This window comes from Sesamum indicum, linkage group LG3 (assembly GCF_000512975.1).
Source record: "Sesamum indicum cultivar Zhongzhi No. 13 linkage group LG3, S_indicum_v1.0, whole genome shotgun sequence".
Lineage (NCBI taxonomy): Eukaryota > Viridiplantae > Streptophyta > Magnoliopsida > Lamiales > Pedaliaceae > Sesamum > Sesamum indicum.
The window spans coordinates 20,622,255-20,643,798 of NC_026147.1; the positions used below are offsets into that span (position 1 = coordinate 20,622,255).

The window sequence follows — 21,544 nt, forward strand, 5'->3', positions numbered from 1 at the left end:
GAAGAATTCGTTGTAATTTATTTTACAAAAAACACACTTAACTGTAGCATAATTTTGAATATTTAATTGGTTGAATTTTGTCACATTTGATCAAAACATTCCAGAGCATTAATTCTCACCAACAAAAGTATTCACTCTCAACTTAATCTGATCAAGATAAGATGCATCTCACAAATACAATTTTCTGATTATAATACAGGTGATGATTTTTATTCCTAGACCTCATTGACAATTTTTGTAAGCAACCAACATGCAATGGTACTAAGTACAAATTCCCCTTGAGTACTTCTCCGACCCAAAATCTAATGTCGGCCGTCAACTGCAATGCTTTTCCGGAACAATGCAAGGACAAAATAACTATCGCTACAGTAAGACGTTCAGAAATTCTCACATAATTAGCATTTAGGACACTCTCCTACATACACCAGGTTTTGAGTTGACATGTAAGAGATACTCCCATGCAATTAAAACCCAGGTTTCGACAGACCGAAATCTCAAGGGCCGTGTATCGTATCGTCAAGGAAAGAATCGGGGTGAAATCATGTTAAGATCATGATTTCAATTGTTTCTTCCTAACAACAGTTACAGAAAATTCAACAACATATCTTTGTTCTACTTCTTGCGCATTCTTGATTCAGGTGAGCTGGATTGCAGTGGTGAAAGAGGCTGTCTTTGCGGATCCAGATTACCAAAGTCGATTTTCTTCTCCACTGGGTTGTTCAGCTTAGGGCTTGATTTTCGCTTTCCCTGTAAGGGATAAGAGGAATTAGTATGCCAAGTTCATGAATACATGTGGGAAAATACGAGTAGGAAAGAAACATAAACAAAACCACAGAAAGAATAGATGTGCTCCTCACAATGCTAACCTTTCCAGAAGCTCCACCAGAGCCACTAATATGCTTTTCCCTGTGGCATAGCCTTATCAACCTTTTATTCTCCTCGTTTAGGATGTTGTTTTCTTCAAACAGAACATTCACCTGAAAGTATAATACGTTTGGTACTTGCAGGATAACTTGAGAATTTATGATTAACGTAATTCATCTATTTGCTACTTCACATACCTCCTCCTCAGCTCTACGAAGGTTAATTGTTAGATGATCCTTGTCTTTTTCTAGGTTTTTTGCCTCTGCTGCCAGTGCTACAACCTTCTGGGTTAAAGGCTTCAAGCTAGGATAAAATGAGAACTTAAGTTGAAGATTCGACATAAGTAGCAAAAACAATATATCGGAATCTGAAGTAGTAAAATAAATTTCATAGCATTTCTTGACTGAAATGAATTGTAATATAATCCTCACCTAGTCCACATCTTGAGTAATTTTTGGCATTCTTTAATTCCACTATGTGCCTCCAAAAAGCTATTTGCGGTTGATGTAGTCTCATCCTTGCCAAACATAGCAGTCAGCAGTGCATCTAGTAAAATTTGTTCCTCATGCAGGTCATCCGTAGACACCTCATCCTTCAGCAATCATATCAGAATAGTGGTCAGTTGCAACACATGAAAGGTCGAGCAAACCAATATGTAGAGCATGTTACCAAAATTAAAATAAGAAAATCAATCTCATAATGCTCTGTAACATCAGGGAAGACATGAAACCTGAAAGCATAAAGAACTATCATTCACAACTACAACAATAGAAAAAGAAAACTTTCTTGGTAAGCTCATCAGAAGGTTTCAGTTACTAGACGTGTCTTCACATTCCAGTATGTTGAAAGAACTAATAAATCAAGTTGCTGCCAACACTAATCACAGATACAAACAGAAATTTGTAAAATATTATCAGTTTTTGATCTCCAAACAAGTCCATTTTGGAAGCTCAACAGCAGCTGTAAGAGAACTTCTATAAAAATGGTGTGGCACAATCTGGTATGGCTCTCCATTACCACGACATTGCTCTAGCCAGGCAACTGCGTTGAGCAAACTTTAAGGATCTTCACTGAGAGTAACTTAGAATAATTTTGAGCAAACGCCGAGACACAAAGCAATTTAGAAATGGAAGTAACATTATAAATTGTTCTTTAAATTGCTCAACCTGGCGGTTTATAAGACAATTGAAAGTATACATGTTTTCATGCGAGAAATAAAATATTATGAAGGATATGTATAATAAGTGGGAAGTTACACATACAAGCACTTCCAGTGGGTGCTACTATATACTGCAGAACCAACGGAAGTTCAACAGAAATAACTAGGTACTCCAGCCAATTGATCTCTCCATAAACAAATGGCACGGGATATGTTTAAAGGTCTATTAAGGGTTTCCTTTCAAAACTGCCTTGGAAGTAAAAGTTCAATGCAACTTCGGCTATAAATTGAGATTAAAATAAGAAATAAATTCAAGAAAATATTTATACATTGCATAAGGCATAACTGGCACACTGTAAAAATTGGCAGAAAGAAAGAAGCCCAAAATATCTCAGGTTGTAAAGTCTAAACTGGCGATTGAAGGAGTTGAAGGGGCTAAAATAACCGAGTGTTCTTACAGGTCATTTAATGTCAAAGGCACATGCATGTAAGAGTTTATGATACGGAGATGCTTCCATCAGGCAAACAGTACAAAGAAAAACGACTATCAAATTTCACTTTACATTCGAAGAGACATGTAGATCCACATGCATGATCCGAGTAACCTAAGGAGCCAGACAATTAACCAAACATAACTCCAGAAAATATAGTCTTACTAAGTTTCCTCAAGTATCTTTATCTTTTATTATAAACTAAATATCCAATACCAGCGCAAAATCAAGTGTCAATAACCCAACATCTAAGATTCAAGAAATTTGAAAACAACGAGAGCAAGAAATCAAATTTACCAACTGCTGCTCCGATCGAAACTTATAGAAATTCAACTCTTCCTCCAATTTCTTCTTCTCCTCCTCCAAATCAAAGTTCTGCATCTCAGCTTCCTTAGCCCTCTCGTCGGCCTCGTTCGCAAAATCCATTAAAGCCTCGCGATCGTGGTCGTAAAGCGAGCACTCCCTCTCCCACTTGTTGCAAGCCGCCAACAAATTAGAGCACTCCACAGCCAGTTTCTGGTTTTCCTCCACGAACTTCTTCAAAGCCACTGCATTCATACTCGCTTCAGCCTGAACCAAAAATAGAAACACTTATTTCAGACTAAACACAACAACGGTCCTCAATTGCCAAAACAACGCCAAATACAGGGATACAAGTGAAAACAACCCTAGATCGCTCGATGATCTCATCTTTTTCTTTCAGCTTGGATTGGAGACAAAGGTATTGGTGGCGGAGTTGCATATGCGATGCTTCGACGGCGCGAAGTTTATGAAGAATAGTGCCGGATGACACCGGCAGGCCCACGCTGTCATCAATCGATTCCCGGATGTAATCTTCCGTTTCTTGAGGCAGTTCCATTCCAAGTTCTCGGAGAAATCAGCAACAAAAACTACTAATTCCTCGGATTCTCGTTAGGGATTTGGATCTTCAGATACAGAAGGGAGAGAAGTGGGGTGGTGGTGTTGGCCTGCGTTTGCAGTCTGAAGATGAGAATTCGAAATGAGAGGGTTAGCGCCTAGCCGTTTGAGAAACCTCTGTTCGGGTAATATTCCCCTCCTTCGCGGAGTACTGTCAGGACTAGAATTTGAAATATTTTCATTTAATTTATTTTGGTGGTATAGGAAAACTAGTAAAATTGCATTTTGCACCCTGAAATCCATCCATTTTGGCACTTTCACCCCATTAAATAAAAATTCACACTTTACACCACAAAACTACTAACTAATTGCCAATTTACACCTTTGATCATTTTAAGCTATTGATAGTAACGTATAGTGCCACTGCGTCATGCTTTCATAATGGGGATAAAATTATAGGGAAATTAATTTCTTTTAGGAACGGATTGATGTCCCATTTCACGAGTATTATTATTCACATGGACTTTGTATGAACCTCGCAATTTTATTCTAATAAGGGGTCTCGACAGGGAGAAGAGGTATTAAGCCTTATGAGTTGCTCAAACTCCTCATTTGCAATCAATGTGATGTAGAATGGGCATATAACCTTATTCGCACAGATGAAACAACATAATATGGTTTGAGACACAATTGATACTGTGTAGCACGAGACATATTGCACTCTAATTTTATAAGCCTCACTTTTATTCTAAAAGAACATTTCGCTAGGGAGAGAAGGCATCGAGCTTATAAGCCGCTTAATCTCTTTATCTGCAATCAATATAGAAAGTTTAACACCATGATTAGTTAATCTAATTTTTAAATAATGCTCCAAAACATAAAATAAATGAATTCAATATATTAGAGACTACATAATTTATTTTAAAAATTACAAGTATAGTTCATGATACGCAAGAAGTCATTGGTATTTATTTATCAAAGTTCACACATATTCTATATTACGATCGCACCACAAAAATCATAAAAATATGTTGTACGCAAACCTATAATTACGAGTAAATTTAGATAAAACTAGAGGAGACACATGAGATATTAGTAATCGTAAGCGATAATAGCGGTCCCCCATACAAAAGTTTGTTTATACAACCTTTTGAGCCAGACGAACGCGTACTATATAAGCAACAATAACAAGAACTAAAATTGAAACATAACATATACCAAATTTATTCTTGTAAACCGTGATCATACGTGGTTCACGAGGTAATTTGTTACGATCACGATTTGCTGTCTGTATTTTCATTTTCACTGTAAAAAATATATTTTTAATTTTGTATAGGTTTTCATATGAAATTAGAATATATTTGGATTAGTTAATGAGATTGTGTTTTATATTGAACTGTGTTGTTAAATCAATATATTTTCAATAAGAATACGTATAAACAAACATATTTTTAATTCAACTATTTCAAAAACTAAAAGTTAAAAATAAAAATACAGACAAATAGGGCTGCATGTCTCAAAATTCTATTAGTTTCTTCAACGTTGTATATATGGTGTCTTGCAAGAGATACATTTGTAATGATATTATTACTCATATATAGACCTGACAAATATATTGTCTTTTTTCATGCATATATAGAATGGAAAAACGCATTCAGACCATGGCTGAACACTGGTTTATAAGACCACTTATTATATGTTTCCTCATGATGACGATGAGTTCTCAAGTCCGTGGCTCGGACTGGACCAACATCATAACTCCTAAAACTGCAATTTCCAACGGAGCAGGTGGCAGTTTATTTGTGTAAATTAATATTTCAATATTATAAATTTTATCACACACATTAATTTTTATTTTTATTTCGTTGCAGTTTGTCTGGATGGAAGCCCAGCAACTTACTACTTTAGAAACGGATCTGGAGATGGAATTGATAATTGGTTGATTTATTTGGAGGTCAGCCTACAAAATTAGAAGATCATCATAATAAGTTCCTAATATTCCTCATTTATAGTTTTGTTACAAAGTGATCTTTTTATCTTTTAATTTTTTTTTATTTTGCAACTTGCAAAAATCCATTTTCCTGTAATATGTATTGATTTGATGTGTGTACTTTAGGGCGGTGGCTGGTGTACCTCGAACAAGGGCTGTCTTGAGAGAACAAAAATCTACACTGGAACCTCCACACTTAAGCCAAAGCGTATGTATTTCACTGACATATTGAGTGAAGACCAAACCATTAATCCAGGTAAATAGACGTCGAGTATAATTCAATAATGTGAACAAGAAATGCACTAATTCATTCATTTGCCTTTAATTTTCAGATTTCTATAATTGGAATAGAGTTTTTGTTGCGTATTGTGACAGCTCGTCGTATTTGGGGGATGTTGAAGCCGTAAGTCTTCTAAGACGTTAGTTTACTTTCTTTTCACATTGGTGTATGTCACTTCCATTAAAAGTTATAATTCTGGCATCAAAGCAATACACGTTACTAATATTTTCCAGTTATTACTCGTGGTGGGGATTAAATCCATGAAGTTAATTTGGTATCGATTGTTGGATGAAATAGTTACTAATAGGCTAAAAGTTACAGTTGACGGCAATAAATGTGACTTAAATCTTTATCATATGTATAGGTCAATAGAGATCATTTTATTGAATAGTAATATAACCAAATTTTACTCTTGATTTCTCTTAGAATACCTACCCTAATCGTAGGGGTGCAAGGATTTTTGATTCGGTGATGGAGGATCTGTTAGATAAAGGAATGAAGAATGCCAAGAACGTACGATTTCCTAAATAATTTCCTTATGCCTTCTATACATTTTCCGTGTCAATTTCTCAAATATTGATGAAATTAATCAAACTTCACAGGCCATACTGTCGGGTGGCTCAGCTGGTGGATTAGGAACTATCTTGCACTGTGATGGCTTCCGATCACTTATACCTAAAGCTAGTAGAGTAAAGTGCCTTTCTGATGCTGGTTTCTTCATCCATGCGTAAGAAATCGAATAGACTTTTTTTTTTTTTTCAAAAAATATGTAAGACGTGCACGTCTATGCACAAAGCATTTGTGATCTTACGTTTGTTCCAGAAAAAATCTCCATGGAGCCCAGGAGAGAGAACGCTTCTTCGCTAATATGATTGCATACCATGTATACGTCTAAATTTTAAACATTCATAACTATTTTTATATTTATGTTTCTTCATGACTTAAGTGTCTCTTACACAACTGAGGTACTTGATGTAGGGAGCAACCAAGCATCTGCCTGCATCATGCACAACAAAAATGAATGCGAATTTGGTGAGAAAAGCTAATCAATTCAATTGATCTTACATACATTCAGCATAAAAATCAAAATATTGACAATATGTTTTGTATACAAAAAAATTCAGTGTATTTTCCCCGAAAACATAGTGAAAGATATTCAAACGCCGCTCTTTTTCCTTGAATCAGCTTTTGATGGCCATCAGGTGCGTTTATATACTCTAACAAAAATCCAAAATTTCAAACAAAAAAAGTAATAAATCTTTATTTACTTAATTCAAATTTTACTCTTATATGTCTTGTTTCCTAGTTTGCAAATTCGGTTTAAATGTATTTTTTGTCCTGTAAATTAGGTCATTTGGCATTTTCATCATTTAGCTTTTCAGGGTAGCACTTTAGTCTTCCATCTTTTGATTTTGTCAATTTTGGTCATTTTTTTCGCTGGAGTTCGCCCTTCTCGTTGGAAAAGTGCATGTGCATCTTATGTGATCTTTTAAAATTAAGGTTATTATTCATATTGTTTCATTTTTACCTGTATTTTTGTTCTTTAATTTTCTATGACAATATTTTGGTATAACGTCTTTTTAATATTTCTAATTTTAGTCCTTTTCTGGTCGAAGTTGACCCTTCTCACTAGTGAAGGTGAACTCTAGCCAAAAGAAAGACTGAAATTGCAAAAATTAAAAAAAATGTAGGACCAAAATGCTACCATTGAAAATTAAAGAAAGAAAGTGCCAAATAACCTAAGTTACTGGACAAAAAATACATTTAGTTCCTACAAATTATATGGTATGGAATATATAAATCTTATTAAGGACTCAATAGGCAAGAATCTATTAATGTTTATTTACAAATGTTGATGTATCTGAACTATACCCATAATCGATATTGATTTGTCTCAGCTAAGAGAGCATTACTTTTCAAACGATCCTACCTGGACCAATTGCATCAGTAATTTAAAAGTCTGCACCCCAACTCAATTACAAACGATGAAGGGTACATACATAATTTTTAATTGCTATTTTGTATCTTCAATCTTAAAATTGAAAATAATTCTCATTATATATTAACTTTTTATGTCGAATTTTCAGATTTCCGCACAGCCTTAATAAAGACATTGCGAGAAGTTGCCAATTCTCCATCTACAGGAATTTTGGTTCACTCTTGCTATCGTCATGGACACTTCATGGACCAAGGCTGGTGCACTACCTCACCTGCATTGCGAAAAGTAAGATTTCTTATTTATATTTATTACACGACAAATACAATATATTTGTCATATGATTGGTTCAAAATTGGTTAAGTTGGGTCTGGGATACAATTTCCCCATAGTATCCTCTTTTTTTGGCTGGGGGGGGGGGGGGTTATGTTTTTTTTGCTAATTCACATAACAAACCTAATTTTTTTTCAAGTAAAAGTTTTCTTTCAAGGGGAATGTAATGTGCATGAAATGAATAAGGATAAATATGTCATAAAGTTCTTCGAAATATATATTGTCAAACTACATAACTTATCTTAATAGGTTTAGTTACGTGAATTTTTTCACTATTCAAAAAGTTCTATTTTTTTTTTGTAATAATTAATTTAGGATGTTTGCAGTTTATACAAAATATTTCACAATCTTATCATCATGATTAAAATATACTTAATTTTTGTAAAATTTTATTAAGTTAATTGCTCGACTAATATGATTTTGCTCCTAAATTTTCATTTGGGAAAATTGCCCAAATAACTAAATATAGAACTTAATTTAAAATATTTAGGACAATAATATCATAAATTGAAATAAACATGAAGTTCAAACCATATGTTATTTTTGCCCAAGTAATAGTTCTATAATGCATTTAATGAATGTTTTTGCATTTATATAAGTGTATGGATGTACCAATAAAATAACTATGACAATAGTAATGAATATATATGAATTGCTTAAATGAATAATCTTTATTTATTTATTACATCAACTTTTAATTTCTTGAAAGCTTTTAAATATGTTGTGTTTTTTGGCATTATCTAGACCTTTATTTATTTATTCTAATATTATTTCAATTTACAGAAAATTAATCAGGCCATTGCTGATTGGTACTTCGATCGAAGATCTTTCCAAGAAATAGATACCCATACTGAATCGCCACGAAATTGCACTAAACTTACGTAAAACATTAGACATGTCCAAAATGTACTCTTCTTGTATTAACAAATGAAAAATCACCAAATAGAATAATTGGTGATTTATACAAGTTTATCATGTAAGCTTGTCCATTTGTAATATATTCTCTATCAAAGGCCATGCTTTATGTTACATACATAACTAGCAACATCTTCAATTTATTTTCTTGTTTCTACTTTTTGTTTAAACTTTTTAGGAGAAATATTAACCATTTAATTAAAAACGTAGTAAAAGTAAATAAAAAATACACGCTCAATATGATACACGACCAACTATATATAGCTCGGTAAAAGAAAATATATACCTTTTTATCCAGTTGGTTTTATTTCGTGAATTCTACTCGCATTAAATAACCATGTAAGGTCATATTTAAATTTTGAAAAATCTTATTCTCTTCAAATTATAAATTATTTAAAAACATGGATTTAACTACTTAGAACACATGTGGTATACTGACAACTTGAACTTTATGAAACTTTGTACTTATAACAAACTTAGTTTATAATTTTGTCCAGTTTGTTGTAACTATTACCGTGCTCCATACATAGATAAAAACAAAAAATATATATAAGGGATAACTACATTGCCTCTGCTAAGATTTGGTGTAATTACATGTAAATCTCTTGTGGTTTAGAAAATTACATTTCCATCTAACAAGTAGATCTATATATATGTTAGTCAAAATTCACTGAATTTGTTGATATTATAAAAGAAAAAAATGATTGGAAATTCATTTGTTCTTATTAGCTTTTATAGGTAAAAGAATTCCTCTTTTAACCAAACTGTCCTTATACATCTTTATGCGCTAATGCATGCAAGGAGATACATTTTCACACCAAAGGTGGCTTGATCAGAAAATATTTATTTGATCTACAATAAGTCAGTAGTAAATCAATCGGAATAAATATGTATTTTCATTCAACTTTTTTGCTAATATCAACAAATTCCGTAAATTTGACCAACAAGGACATCTATTTGTTGGACGAAAACAAACTTTGAAGGTACTAGATGTAATTTCCGAAATTATAGAAAGTCTACATTACATCACATCTTAGGTGGGGGTGGTGTAATTATTCCTAAAAGTTATTTAAGCAAAGGTAATGTAAGCAAAAGTTATAGCAAGGGCATGCATGGTTTTGATTTGTTCGCTGTGATTACATTAATAAAAAGGTGAATGGAATATAAAGAAAATTATACTGGATCTTAGAACAATATCAAAAGAAGATGTAAATACGTATCTCATATGAAGCGCTAAACGATTCTCAACTAAATTAATTGTAATTTTTGTCCTGTATAAATGGAGTTTTGATAGCTTTGATCCCATAAAAAATTAACTTTGCAATTTAGTCCACCAGTTTATCAGTTTTCATGCCTATGGAACTTTTTCGTTTTGAATTTCAAAACGCATTGAATTTTCCGAAGTGTACATAACATGAGGATATAAAATTTGGGATCTTGAAAATTCTTATAATAAAAGTCCCGAATTATCAAATTAACTTTTTATGAGATTAAATCACGACATCTCCTACATACAGGACGAAAATTGCAATTAATCCTATGTTCGAGTATGTGAGAATTCAAAATGAGAGGGTTAGCACCTAGTCATTTGAAAAATCTAGTAAAATGCAGTTTGCATCTGGAAATTACTCCATTTTGGCACTTTTCACCCCCCAAAAATAAAACTTCATACTTTACACCATCAAACTAACAACAAATTGGCAATTTCCACCTCAGATCATTTTAAACTTTTCTTCTTGGTGTAATGGCTAAGATTGAGTACCATAAAGTAAAATAAATTAACTTAAAATATTAAGAACTACATAATTTATTTAAACTTATAAGATATAAATCCTAATATAATGTTGGAACTATGTTAATATTAATTTATACATATCTAATTAAATGGTCTATAGTCATTCATAAAATAAATTACAATGTATATTCTTCAAACTTTGAAACATCGAGCGCATGACACATCTTCATCCAGAAAAAAAGAAAAAAAACATGTGGTATGCAGGCATAACGGCCAAATGAAGGACTTTTCATACAATACAATCAGAGGCGACACATGGTGGAATGATACTGATGATAAGCGAAAATATTGGTCCATCATAGGAAAATCCATCTGAGGAACGGTCAACAAAATTTGAGTCGGGGAAACCTGTATTATATAAGCAACAAAAACAAAAACAAAACTTAGAGCCTAAAATATAATAAATTTATCTTAAACAGTGATCATACGTGGTTCAAAGGTAATTCATCATGATCAAAAAAGTCCATATCATTCATTTCTTGAAATTCTAATGCATTGTGTTTGATTTGATGGTAGGGATTCAAAGATCCCTAATACCAAATCTTTTGCATTTATTTAGACAATTCTGTGTTACAAAGGATTTCAAATACTGCAACTCTAATTTTGAACTATATTTTATGAAATATTGATAGATTTCAAATTTCTTTGATATGACATTTTTGTTATGGCGGCTAACTATTCGCCCTTCTGGATAATGAGCATATGATCTTTTATGAGGATAATACTGGTGAATTTCACATTTTTTTTTCCTGGGTTAGAATGGAAAACCACATTCAGACCACGACTGATCACTGGATAAGGCCTCTAATATGTTTACTCATTGTGATGAGTACTCAAGTCCATGGCTCTCACATGGTTGATATCACATTGCTTAAAAGTGCAGTTTCGAAAGGAGCAGGTGCATACTTATTTTTGAAACCAGTAATTTTGTGCTATTTAGTTTAAGTCGATAATTATAATTGTAGTGCGTTTTAATTATATAGTCGTTATGTTAAATTCGTTGCAGTTTGCTTGGATGGAAGCCCGCCAGCTTACTTCTTGCAAAAGGGGTCTGGAGAAGGAGCTGATAATTGGTTGGTTTATCTTGAGGTCAGCTCTTCAATATATACTTTTTTATTTTTCTCATTTTTTTTCTAGTAATATATTTATATATATATTGAAAATAATTTATTGATTTTTATTTTCTTATTTTTCTTGGAACAGTACAAAAAATTGATTTTTTGCTATACTATAAATAGCACGACTTAAAAATTATGGTAAATTAATACTATTAACCATAATTAAATAAATTAATGCGAAAACTTAATTTTTACCAGATTAAATAAATATTTGACATGATTTTTAGCTGGCCAAAATATTTGTAATGGTTTTAGCTACGGCTAATGTTTTGCCTCATTGCAGAAACGACTAATAGTTGTTGTGGAGTCATAATTAATTTATACTCGCCATGGATTTTTCTTTTTTATTTTGACCATAATAATTAACTGTAGTAAAAATCATGTTTCTTCTAGTGTAATATCTATTTTCTTGCAATATGCATTGATTTTAGAGGTGTGAACTTTAGGGTGGCGGGTGGTGTGCCTCACACGATGGTTGTGACCAGCGAAAAAGAACGGGAATTGGGAGCTCCAATCTTAGGAAAGGAGCTCTTTATTTCGGGCAAATATTGAGTTCAGAAAAAACCATTAATCCAGGTAAGTAGGCGAAAATATATAAATACACTAATATCTAATAACAAATCCACTAAATAAATAATTTGCCATTGGATTTCAGATTTCTATAATTGGAACATGGTTTCCGTCGTGTATTGTGATGGCTCATCGTATACGGGAAACGTCAAAGGAGTAAGTCATAAAAGATGTTATGTAGTTTTTTTTTATACTAGAGATTGCCGAATCAAGCACATTTTACTATGCCCAAAAATTAAAGCGATGACAATGTTGCACTTCAAATATTTAAAGCCCAAACATTAAATTTCGACTGTAACCTTGTCGTGATAGCAATACATGCCAACAGTATCCTTTTCAAGAATTGCTAGATAGGAATTGAACCTATATATGACCTTCTTGTTATTGCTAATTTTTGGACCGAGTGTCTGTTGATAATCAAAAGTATTTGATTTACTACAAGAAAACAAGATCTCACATATGGAGAAAAATCCGTCTCTAGAGACTACACATTCACCTAAAGAAAATTAGTGGAAATTTTTTGTGAATAAATGTGTAACTAAAAGTCCAATGGTTAATTTCGTAACTGTTGTCCATCTCTGATTTAAGGTGGAAATTTCTGTTTCTGGATCCATTCTTCATTTCATAAAAAATTTAGTTGCATCTCTGAATCCGTTTGATAATTTGTCTCTGAATTTGTGAATCACACATAGATAATTCACCTCTAATTCTATGGCTATTTCAGTGTCTGAATCCATCTTTAATTTGGTAGTTAAAGACAATAATGTTTTGTCTATATAGTAGTGATTTGTCCCTACATTTAACGGTAGCAAAGATTTTACTTAATAATAAATAATACATAATCTAATTTTTGCTCATGATTTCTCCTAGAACACCGACATTAAACGTAGGGGTGCAAGGATTTTTGACGCTATCATGGAAGATCTGTTAGCTAAAGGAATGAAGAACGCAAAAAATGTACGATAAATTTCATGATCATGAATTTGTCGACACATTCATTCCATTTATTCTCCATCTCAATTACTGAAAAACTAACGAAATAATTAACTTAATAGGCCATACTTTCCGGTGGCTCAGCTGGCGGACTAGGAACCATCTTGCACTGTGATGGCTTCCGAGCACTCCTACCTAGTGCTAGTAGAGTAAAGTGCATTTCCGATTCTGGGTTCTTTATCCATGCGTAAGACGTCAAATGAAAAATTACATTTTTAGAAAAATAAAAATGCATATATGTAAGCAAAATGCAATATGATTTTGTGTTCGTACATTTGTTACAGAAAAGATCTACCCGGAGCTAAGAAGAGAGAACAATTATTTAGTTTTATAACCGCATATCACGTATACCTCTAAACTTTAAATATTCGTAAGTTCTTGATATTTATATTCTTTCACAATTTAAATTTTTCTTACACAACTGATGTATTTAATGAAGGGAATAACCAAGTCTTTGCCCGCATCCTGCACGTCGAAAATGAGCCCGGGTTTGGTGAGATAAGCTAATTACTTCATCTTACATTCAACATATATACAAAAATATTGAAAATTATGTCAGAATATTAACAAATTTGTTCTGTGCACATATAAAAATCTAGTGTCTTTTCCCTGAAAACATAGTCAAAGACATTCAAACTCCATTCTTCTTCCTCGAATCAGCTTTTGATGACCATCAGGTACGCTTATATACACTCAAATAAAAATGTCAAATTCATAACAAAAAGTAGTATATTTTTATTTACGTCTAGCAAAATTACTTCGAGATTGTTGTTTTCCACTTTGCAATTTATTTAATTTTATTACTCGATAAGCAATGATTTCGTAACATTTATTTTCAAATGTTACGCGAAGTTGATACTTAATTTTAAACTCATAACTAGATTCAATTTTTGTTTTTGCAGTTAAAAAAGCATTTCTTTTCAAATGATCCCACCTGGAGAAGTTGCACTAGGAATTTAAAAGTTTGCACACCAACTCAATTACAAACGATGAAAGGTACATAATTTTAATTTCCATCTTCGTATCCTCAATCTTAAAATTAAAAAAACTTTTAATTTATTATTAACTTTTTATGCTTAATTTTCAGATTTCCGTGCGGCCATGATAAAAACGTTGCGAAAAGTTGCTAATTCTAAAACTACTGGAATTTTCGTTCACTCTTGCTATCGTCATGGTCACTTCTACGACAAAGAATTCTGGAAGCACTCGCCTGTATTGGGAGATAAAGTAAGATAACATAACTATTTACTATGCTATCTTTCATTTATTACATTAGTTTCTGATACTTTCTTGAGATTCTTAAATAATGTTTTGCATTATATTGACTTTTATTTAATTATTTGATATTATTTTAATTTTTTACAGACAATCGTTAAGGCCATCGGTGATTGGTACTTTGAGCGGAGCTCTGTCCAAGAAATAGATATCCAAAATGAGCTGCCACAAAACTGCACTAAGCATGCGTAAAATATTGGGCAAGCACAAAATTTCATTCTTCTTGTATTAGTAAATGAAAAATCACCAAAATGGAATAATTGGTGAATTTTTCACCAGTAGGAATTTATTACATACAAGTTTATCATGTAAGCTTGTCCATTGTAACGATGACCATATATATGTGAACTGTCAAAGGCCATGCATTATGCCACATACGTAACGAGCAACATCTACGACTTTTTTTTTTAATCTTTTCTTAGTTTTATTAACTTCTGGTTGACTAGTGATAATTTAATTAAAATATATAATTACTACGTAATACGTGTTCAATATGATACACGATCAGAGATCGATAAATAAAGGGCAATAACTTTAAAAAATCTCATTCTTGGCATATATATTATTCAAAGTCATATATTTTAATTACTCCAAAAACACGTGTCTTGACAATGGAAGATCGCAAAAATTAACAATTAATAATTTTGAATATTTTTAAATCACATACTTAACAAATTTAGTTTATGATATTGTTAGTGTTAGGGCAAATTCTATAATTTGGGGCCAAAGCTTTTGCTGTCACTTTAAATTTGGAAAACAAGGATTAAAATGTCATTTTGCCACCAAAATGAGAAGAACCATTAAAGTAAACACAAAATAAAATTAGTAAACTCTTTTTAATACATATAAGTAAACACCTTACAATCAATATCGATTTTTTTTCTGATTCATTTAGTAAAGACAGTCCCATCACTCATTTAATTCCATCCTCAGAGTAAACTGGGCCTTAGTGTCTAGGCGTATGAGAAACCTCTGTTTGAGTAATGGTAACATTTAATTATAATTAACTACCATCGTCGAAAAAAATAGCGAGTATAAATTAATTAATCATGTTTGTGTAACGACTGCTATCTGTTATTTTTGTAAATAAGACCAAAATATTAATTATTATAAATATTAATTAACAAGAATCGAAACTTAAATTTTTGCATTGGTTTTATGTGATCATAGTAGGTTATATTGATTTTATCATGACTTATAAGCCGTGGTCATTTATAATATAAACAAAATCAATTTTAATTTTTGTGGTAAAGAGTATTATTAGGACTAAAATAATATAACAAAGTAAACTATCTAAAATTAATCGTAATTTTTTTTTACTATACATTTAATTCAAATTATCTTATCACTCAATTAATCTTATACGCAAAGTAAATGGAACGTAAGATGATTGTTAAGCGTATAATTAAAATATTCAACCATATTAACTTAGCTGATTTTTTCGGCCCAACTCGGTATGAATAAGATAGGCTCGGGATTTGGGCCCCCAATTTAGATAAGTAACGGATTGTAACCCAACAACATAATAACACGTGGATAAAAGACTTGGACCTAACAAGAAATGGACAAAGGCCCATGGAAGCCCATTAGCAAAAATAAGGTTTGGATGATCGCCACGTGGCAAGATCCAAGCAATCCAAGTGTGTCCGTAAGATCAGACCAAATTTTATAAATACTCCAAACTACTATTCATTTAAGATAAGCAATCTTAAAAATGTTCGACTTCTTATTATCTTATTAAACCTTCATATTAGACCTATTAGCTGACTTGGGTCGGAGTGTCCCCAACTGACTTTAACGTACTAGAGAAAAATCGATCATGATCTCAATTCCATAATTAAGATGAACTCGTATGTCCGAAATTGTGTACTGAAATTGACCCAAATGTCTTCACTTGCTAATTTAATTTCTTTCAATGTCATCCTAAGTGTTGACCAAAATAGCTGACGGGGTCTATTTGGTTTTAGATGTATGTATTTTAATATACAGACAATTTATATCAATCACAATCAAACAAAAAGCAAATATTTGACTGCTTTATTGATAAATAATCATTAATTTTGTTATATTTAGTAAATAACAAATATATCTGTCAATAGCCTAATTTTTTATCATGCATAAATATTATTTATGACATATACGTTCGTACTTTTAGTTGGTACGAGAGAAGATTACCTTATAATCGCGCCAAACATAGTATAGATATGGGGTTTAAAAACTGCACTTAGTACACGGTATAATAATCACAACCATAAAATCATAGCCCATAATAAGCAAATTGAGATAAAAAAATATTAGAGCGGACAAATGTGGGAATAGAAGCAATCGAGCGATAATATTGGTCCATCGCAGAAAAATGCACCTGAAAAACGATTAACAAAGTTTGAGAATCTACTATATAAGCAACAAAAATGAGAACAAAAATCAGACCATAAATATAACAAATTTATTCTTTCAGACAGTGATCATACGTGGTCCAAAAGGTAATTTATTATGATCTAGAAAGTTCTAGCATTCTTATTCGAAAATTCAATTAGTTTTCTCTTTTATTTCTTTTATTATATATTTTATATAATTGACGAGTATCAAATCGATATTTTTTTTATCTAATAAAACTATCTTTTGGTAGTTTTTTCATACTTTTTTTTATCGTAATTCTCTGATAAATTATTTTTTCTGTCTTCAATTATAATTTTTCTTTCTTTTTTTTTTTTTTCGCATCCCACTTCGCATATTTTCACCTTTTCTATTGACCTATCTATTTTTATCCTTAAAATAACACTGAAAAATTATTCTACACACACATTTAAGTATGCCACACGCACACACTATTATTTATATACAATTGTACTTTAAATTTCCACATGATTTAGCAAACTCCAATGCTTCTGTCTACCATATATTCTTTTTGTCCATATTACCAGAAAAATTATATTTTTAGTCCCGTACTTAAAATAAGTATAATTTTCGCCCCATTACTTATAGTCATTTCGTCAGACTCCATTAATATTTTCACGAAAAATGTTGTGTAACAAGCATGAGGTTGTTTTTAGTCCTTTCATCATATTTGGTGAGTATATTGATGGAAAAGGCCACGTGGGAAGCACGTTAACGGTCATATGCTTATGAGATTATTAATTAATAAGAATCTTATAATTAATGGGACAGAAGTATGGTGTCTCTAATATTAAACAAAAAATGCTATTTCCCAGCCATGTTGCGTATAGTCTTTGTTCTTTTTCGATTTTTGCATAGACCTGATGAATATTTTCTATTTTTATTTTTGTACATAGAATGGAAAACCACATTCAGACCATGGCTGATCACTGGATAATTAGGCCTCTAATTTGTATCCTAATTGTGATGGCTACTCAAGTCCATGGCTCGGACTGGACTACCATCACATTCCTTCCAAGTGCAATTTCAAAGGGAGCAGGTGCCATTTAATTTCTGAAAATTTAACTTGCAATTTATTTGAGTCATGTATAAATTAAATATAATTTTTTTATTAAATTAATTAGAAAAGAATTAAAATTTTCAATATTTTAAAGTTACGAGACTAAATTGTGAAAATAAATTCGTACAGGACTCCCTTATATCACAGGACTAAAATTTGTATTTTTTGTTGTTATCTTATTCCAGTTTGCTTGGATGGAAGTCCACCAGCTTACTACTTCAGAAAGGGATTTGGAGACGGAATTGATAATTGGGTGATCTTTCTAGAGGTTAGTTTTCATATATATATATATCTATACCAGCAATAAAGATACACACGATACACGTGTAGAAAATAAGTATTACTTCTGTAAATTAAATGCACATTATCATTAAAGAAAAAAAAAACTTAAAATACAAATTCGAGTATGTGACTAGCAAAATTGTACTTGGAGATTTTCAGCAATATTTCTTTCCTTTTCTCTAAAGTAATTTGAACTCTGAAAGGAGTCTAACTTTTCCTACGCAGAAAACTTCACAAAAGTGGAATCGTGAGAAATTATATATTAGATAAATAAAATCAAATTAAATATTAAAAAATAAAATAACATACCAAAAATAGGTGAGATTCGACATAAGTTTCTCAATTTTCCTTATTTTTTTAATAATAAAATGATATTTTTAAATTTTTAGAAAATAATTATGTTGTTCATCTTTATCATTCCTTTTTCTATTTTACTATATTTTCTTGTAATAATATGCATTAATTTGAGGATGTGGACTTTAGGGTGGTGGTTGGTGTGCTTCAAATAAGGGTTGTCTGGACAGAACAAATATGAGTACTGGGAGCACCAAACTTAAAGAAAAGCGTCACTATTTCAAGGACATTTTGAGTTCAAATCACACCATTAATCCAAGTAGGGTTTTTCTGATGTTTTTCGTGTGAGTTTGTGTCCACATCAGTCATTAGTTGTTAAATCATATGTACTATGATCATATGTTAATTCAATGATTTACAATTTATGTGGGTACAAATTTACGATATTATTGAATAATCAAATTGGCTAATTGTTCAGTTGCTTTTGATTTCCAGATTTCTATAATTGGAATAGGGTTTATGTCGGATACTGTGATGGCTCATCGTATACCGGAGACGTCGAAGAAGTAAGTCTTGTAAGATGTTATGGATAGATTAATGATTGTTACTGCAAAACTCTGCCACGAGAAAAATAATACAGTCTGCTAATGCCCCGTGACTTCACTCTCAAATAATAATTGGTAGACATAACGTCTGCCGACAAGTCAAATGTTACAGCTGGTAGCAACAGTGCAGTTCAAATCTTTATCATCCACAGACAGACCAATAGAGATTTTATTGAATAGTAATATTTACCTAATTTTACTTTTGATTTCTCCCAGAACACCTACCCTACTCGTAGGGGTGCGAAGATTTTCGATGTTGTGATGGAAGATATGTTAGCTCAAGGAATGAAGAACGCCAAAAATGTAGAATGCAATTTAACGACTATTTAATTTGCGTATGCATTCAATTTATTATTCATCAATTTCTCAAATACTAACAAAATTAATAAACTTCACAGGCCATACTATCGGGCGGCTCAGCCGGTGCATGGGGAGCCATCTTGCACTGCGACGGCTTCCGTAAACTCATACCTAAAGCTAGTAGAGTAAAGTGCATTTCTGATTCTGGTTTCTTCATCCATGCGTAAGACATCGAATAAAACTTAATTTTTCTTTATTTTTTTAAAATATATATACATATATATATCCATATATACACAATTCAATCTAATATTTATGTGCCTACATTTGTCATAGGAAAAATCTTTATGGAGCTAAGAAGAGAGAAGAATACTTTGCTGATTTGATTGCATATCATGTATGTAAATATCTAAACTTCACATATTTGTAAGTTTATTTACATATATGTTCTTTCATGACTTAATTTTCTCTTACACAACTGAGGCATTTGCTGCAGAGATCAAACAAGTTTTTGCCGGCATCATGCACATCGAAAATGAACGCGAGTTTGGTAAGAGAAGCTCTTTATATATATATATATATAATATATCTTATATTTATTATAAAATTATCGCAAAATATGTTGGAATACTAATTAACCATATGCATATTTTGTGTACAAAATACATTTCAGTGTCTTTTTCCTGAAAACATAATCAAAGATATCAAGACGCCAATCTTTTTCCTCGAATCAGCTTTCGATTATTATCAGGTACGTACGCTTAAACTCTAATAAAAATATAGAAATAAGACAGAATAAATGTTTATTTACTTATAGCAAAATTACTTCTATGTTGTTTTCAAGTTTGCAAATGATTTATTACTTTGCAGTTGGTAGATTTATTATAAGTACGTACTTTTTAATGTTTTACTTTCTTATCAATTTGTTTCAGTTAAAAGAACACTACTTTTCGGATGATCCCACTTGGAAAATTTGCGTTGATAATCTAAAAGTTTGCACGCCGACGCAATTACAGATCATGAAGGGTATTGAATTTTAATTGCTATATTTTTATTTCCATTCTTAAAAATGCTATTATTAACTCTTTATGCTTTGAAAAATTCAGATTACCGTGCGACTTTCATAAAGGAATTGCAAGGAGTTAAATCTTCATCGACAGGAATTTTCGTTCACTCTTGCTACCGTCATGGTCACTTGCACGAAAGAGAAGGGTGGGATAAATCGCCAAAATTGGGGAATAAAGTAAGATATCCTATTTAATAACAACAACAATAATAATAATAATAACAGTAAGGAGCGCACATGGATGTCTTAAATTAATTATTTTTATTCATTTATTACATTAAAATTATGCTTTCTTTAAATTTTTAAGTTATCTTTATTTTATTATTCTAATATCATTTCAATTTACAGACAGTTGCAGAAGCCATTAGTGATTGGTACTTCGACCGGAGTTCTTTCCAAGAAATAGATACCCAGAACGAGCTGCCACGAAATTGCGCTTTTCTTTCATAAAACATTGGACATGCAAATGCAAAATGTATTCTTCCTGTATTAACAAATGAAAAATCACTGAATAGAATAATTGGTGAATTTTTCACCTCAATGAATTTTGTTACATACAAGTTTATTATATAAGCTTGTCCATTGTAACGATAACCATATATACAAAAGGCCATGCTTTATTCTATACTGGCGAACAAAACACGCTCAATGCGTTAATTTAAATTTTTATTATATTTATTTGATTAAATTAAATAGAACAAAAAATGAAGTGAATAACTGATCAAATTGATAAAATAGATTAAATTTTGAATTTAAATAAATTAAAAATAATTGACATAATTAATTAATTAAAGAAAAAATAAGTATAAGTAAGGATATTTTAATTAATAAACATTTATCTACCAAATATTGAAAATACAAAATTAATTGGGATGGTTATATTTTCCACCCTTTCATGACTTATGATCTGTCTATACAAATTACTCATATTTTTTGTATAATTACAGAAACCACCATTAACGT

At 31.5% G+C, this 21,544-nt stretch overlaps 4 protein-coding genes across 6 annotated transcripts; 3 read left to right on the forward strand and 1 right to left on the reverse strand.

The window, feature by feature from the left end:
* Positions 208–3,551, reverse strand: LOC105158982. Its single transcript, XM_011075914.2, has 6 exons — positions 3,182–3,551; positions 2,812–3,084; positions 1,296–1,456; positions 1,062–1,167; positions 867–977; positions 208–747 (listed from the first exon to the last, which is right to left on the reverse strand). Exons 1-6 carry the CDS (start codon positions 3,371–3,373, stop codon positions 613–615), a joined length of 978 nt encoding a protein of 325 aa, XP_011074216.1. The 5' UTR covers positions 3,374–3,551; the 3' UTR covers positions 208–612.
* On the forward strand, positions 4,567–8,946 carry LOC105158983 (pectin acetylesterase 11-like). Of its 2 annotated transcripts, XM_011075915.2 has the most exons (13): positions 4,567–4,632; positions 5,012–5,160; positions 5,244–5,326; positions 5,489–5,618; positions 5,695–5,765; positions 6,069–6,155; positions 6,245–6,369; positions 6,465–6,525; positions 6,621–6,674; positions 6,767–6,844; positions 7,541–7,634; positions 7,730–7,866; positions 8,695–8,946. In XM_011075915.2, the coding sequence occupies exons 2-13, from the start codon at positions 5,013–5,015 to the stop codon at positions 8,794–8,796; spliced, it is 1,170 nt and encodes a 389-aa protein (XP_011074217.1). In that variant the 5' UTR covers positions 4,567–4,632; position 5,012; the 3' UTR covers positions 8,797–8,946. The 2 variants fall into 2 exon arrangements, with proteins under 2 accessions (XP_011074217.1, XP_020548051.1); XM_020692392.1 differs by lacking the exon at positions 6,767–6,844.
* Positions 11,012–14,954, forward strand: LOC105158984 (pectin acetylesterase 8-like). Of its 2 annotated transcripts, XM_011075916.2 has the most exons (13): positions 11,012–11,060; positions 11,380–11,519; positions 11,628–11,710; positions 12,186–12,315; positions 12,395–12,465; positions 13,180–13,266; positions 13,365–13,489; positions 13,587–13,647; positions 13,742–13,795; positions 13,902–13,979; positions 14,205–14,298; positions 14,390–14,529; positions 14,668–14,954. In XM_011075916.2, the coding sequence occupies exons 2-13, from the start codon at positions 11,381–11,383 to the stop codon at positions 14,767–14,769; spliced, it is 1,164 nt and encodes a 387-aa protein (XP_011074218.1). In that variant the 5' UTR covers positions 11,012–11,060; position 11,380; the 3' UTR covers positions 14,770–14,954. The 2 variants fall into 2 exon arrangements, with proteins under 2 accessions (XP_011074218.1, XP_020548052.1); XM_020692393.1 differs by lacking the exons at positions 12,186–12,315; positions 12,395–12,465.
* LOC105158985 (pectin acetylesterase 11) lies at positions 17,002–21,122 on the forward strand. Its single transcript, XM_011075917.2, has 13 exons — positions 17,002–17,060; positions 17,871–18,013; positions 18,220–18,302; positions 18,800–18,929; positions 19,106–19,176; positions 19,432–19,518; positions 19,614–19,738; positions 19,852–19,912; positions 20,012–20,065; positions 20,189–20,266; positions 20,448–20,541; positions 20,622–20,758; positions 20,930–21,122. Exons 2-13 carry the CDS (start codon positions 17,872–17,874, stop codon positions 21,029–21,031), a joined length of 1,164 nt encoding a protein of 387 aa, XP_011074219.1. The 5' UTR covers positions 17,002–17,060; position 17,871; the 3' UTR covers positions 21,032–21,122.

Bases quoted from the DNA above. Each gene is read 5' to 3' on its own strand.
- LOC105158983 (XM_011075915.2), top strand. From the start codon at position 5,013: ATGGAAAAACGCATTCAGACCATGGCTGAACACTGGTTTATAAGACCA. The intron at 5,619-5,694 runs GTAAATAGACGT...TTTAATTTTCAG, and splicing joins AGACCAAACCATTAATCCAG to ATTTCTATAATTGGAATAGA. The intron at 6,156-6,244 runs GTACGATTTCCT...CAAACTTCACAG, and splicing joins GAATGAAGAATGCCAAGAAC to GCCATACTGTCGGGTGGCTC.
- LOC105158982 (XM_011075914.2), bottom strand. From the start codon at position 3,373: ATGGAACTGCCTCAAGAAACGGAAGATTACATCCGGGAATCGATTGAT. The intron at 978-1,061 runs GTATGTGAAGTA...TTATACTTTCAG, and splicing joins TTCGTAGAGCTGAGGAGGAG to GTGAATGTTCTGTTTGAAGA. The intron at 748-866 runs GTTAGCATTGTG...TATCCCTTACAG, and splicing joins CTGGTGGAGCTTCTGGAAAG to GGAAAGCGAAAATCAAGCCC.
- LOC105158985 (XM_011075917.2), top strand. From the start codon at position 17,872: ATGGAAAACCACATTCAGACCATGGCTGATCACTGGATAATTAGGCCT. The intron at 18,930-19,105 runs GTAGGGTTTTTC...TTTGATTTCCAG, and splicing joins AAATCACACCATTAATCCAA to ATTTCTATAATTGGAATAGG. The intron at 20,542-20,621 runs GTATTGAATTTT...TGAAAAATTCAG, and splicing joins GCAATTACAGATCATGAAGG to ATTACCGTGCGACTTTCATA.
- LOC105158984 (XM_011075916.2), top strand. From the start codon at position 11,381: ATGGAAAACCACATTCAGACCACGACTGATCACTGGATAAGGCCTCTA. The intron at 13,648-13,741 runs GTATACCTCTAA...TATTTAATGAAG, and splicing joins GTTTTATAACCGCATATCAC to GGAATAACCAAGTCTTTGCC. The intron at 14,530-14,667 runs GTAAGATAACAT...AATTTTTTACAG, and splicing joins CGCCTGTATTGGGAGATAAA to ACAATCGTTAAGGCCATCGG.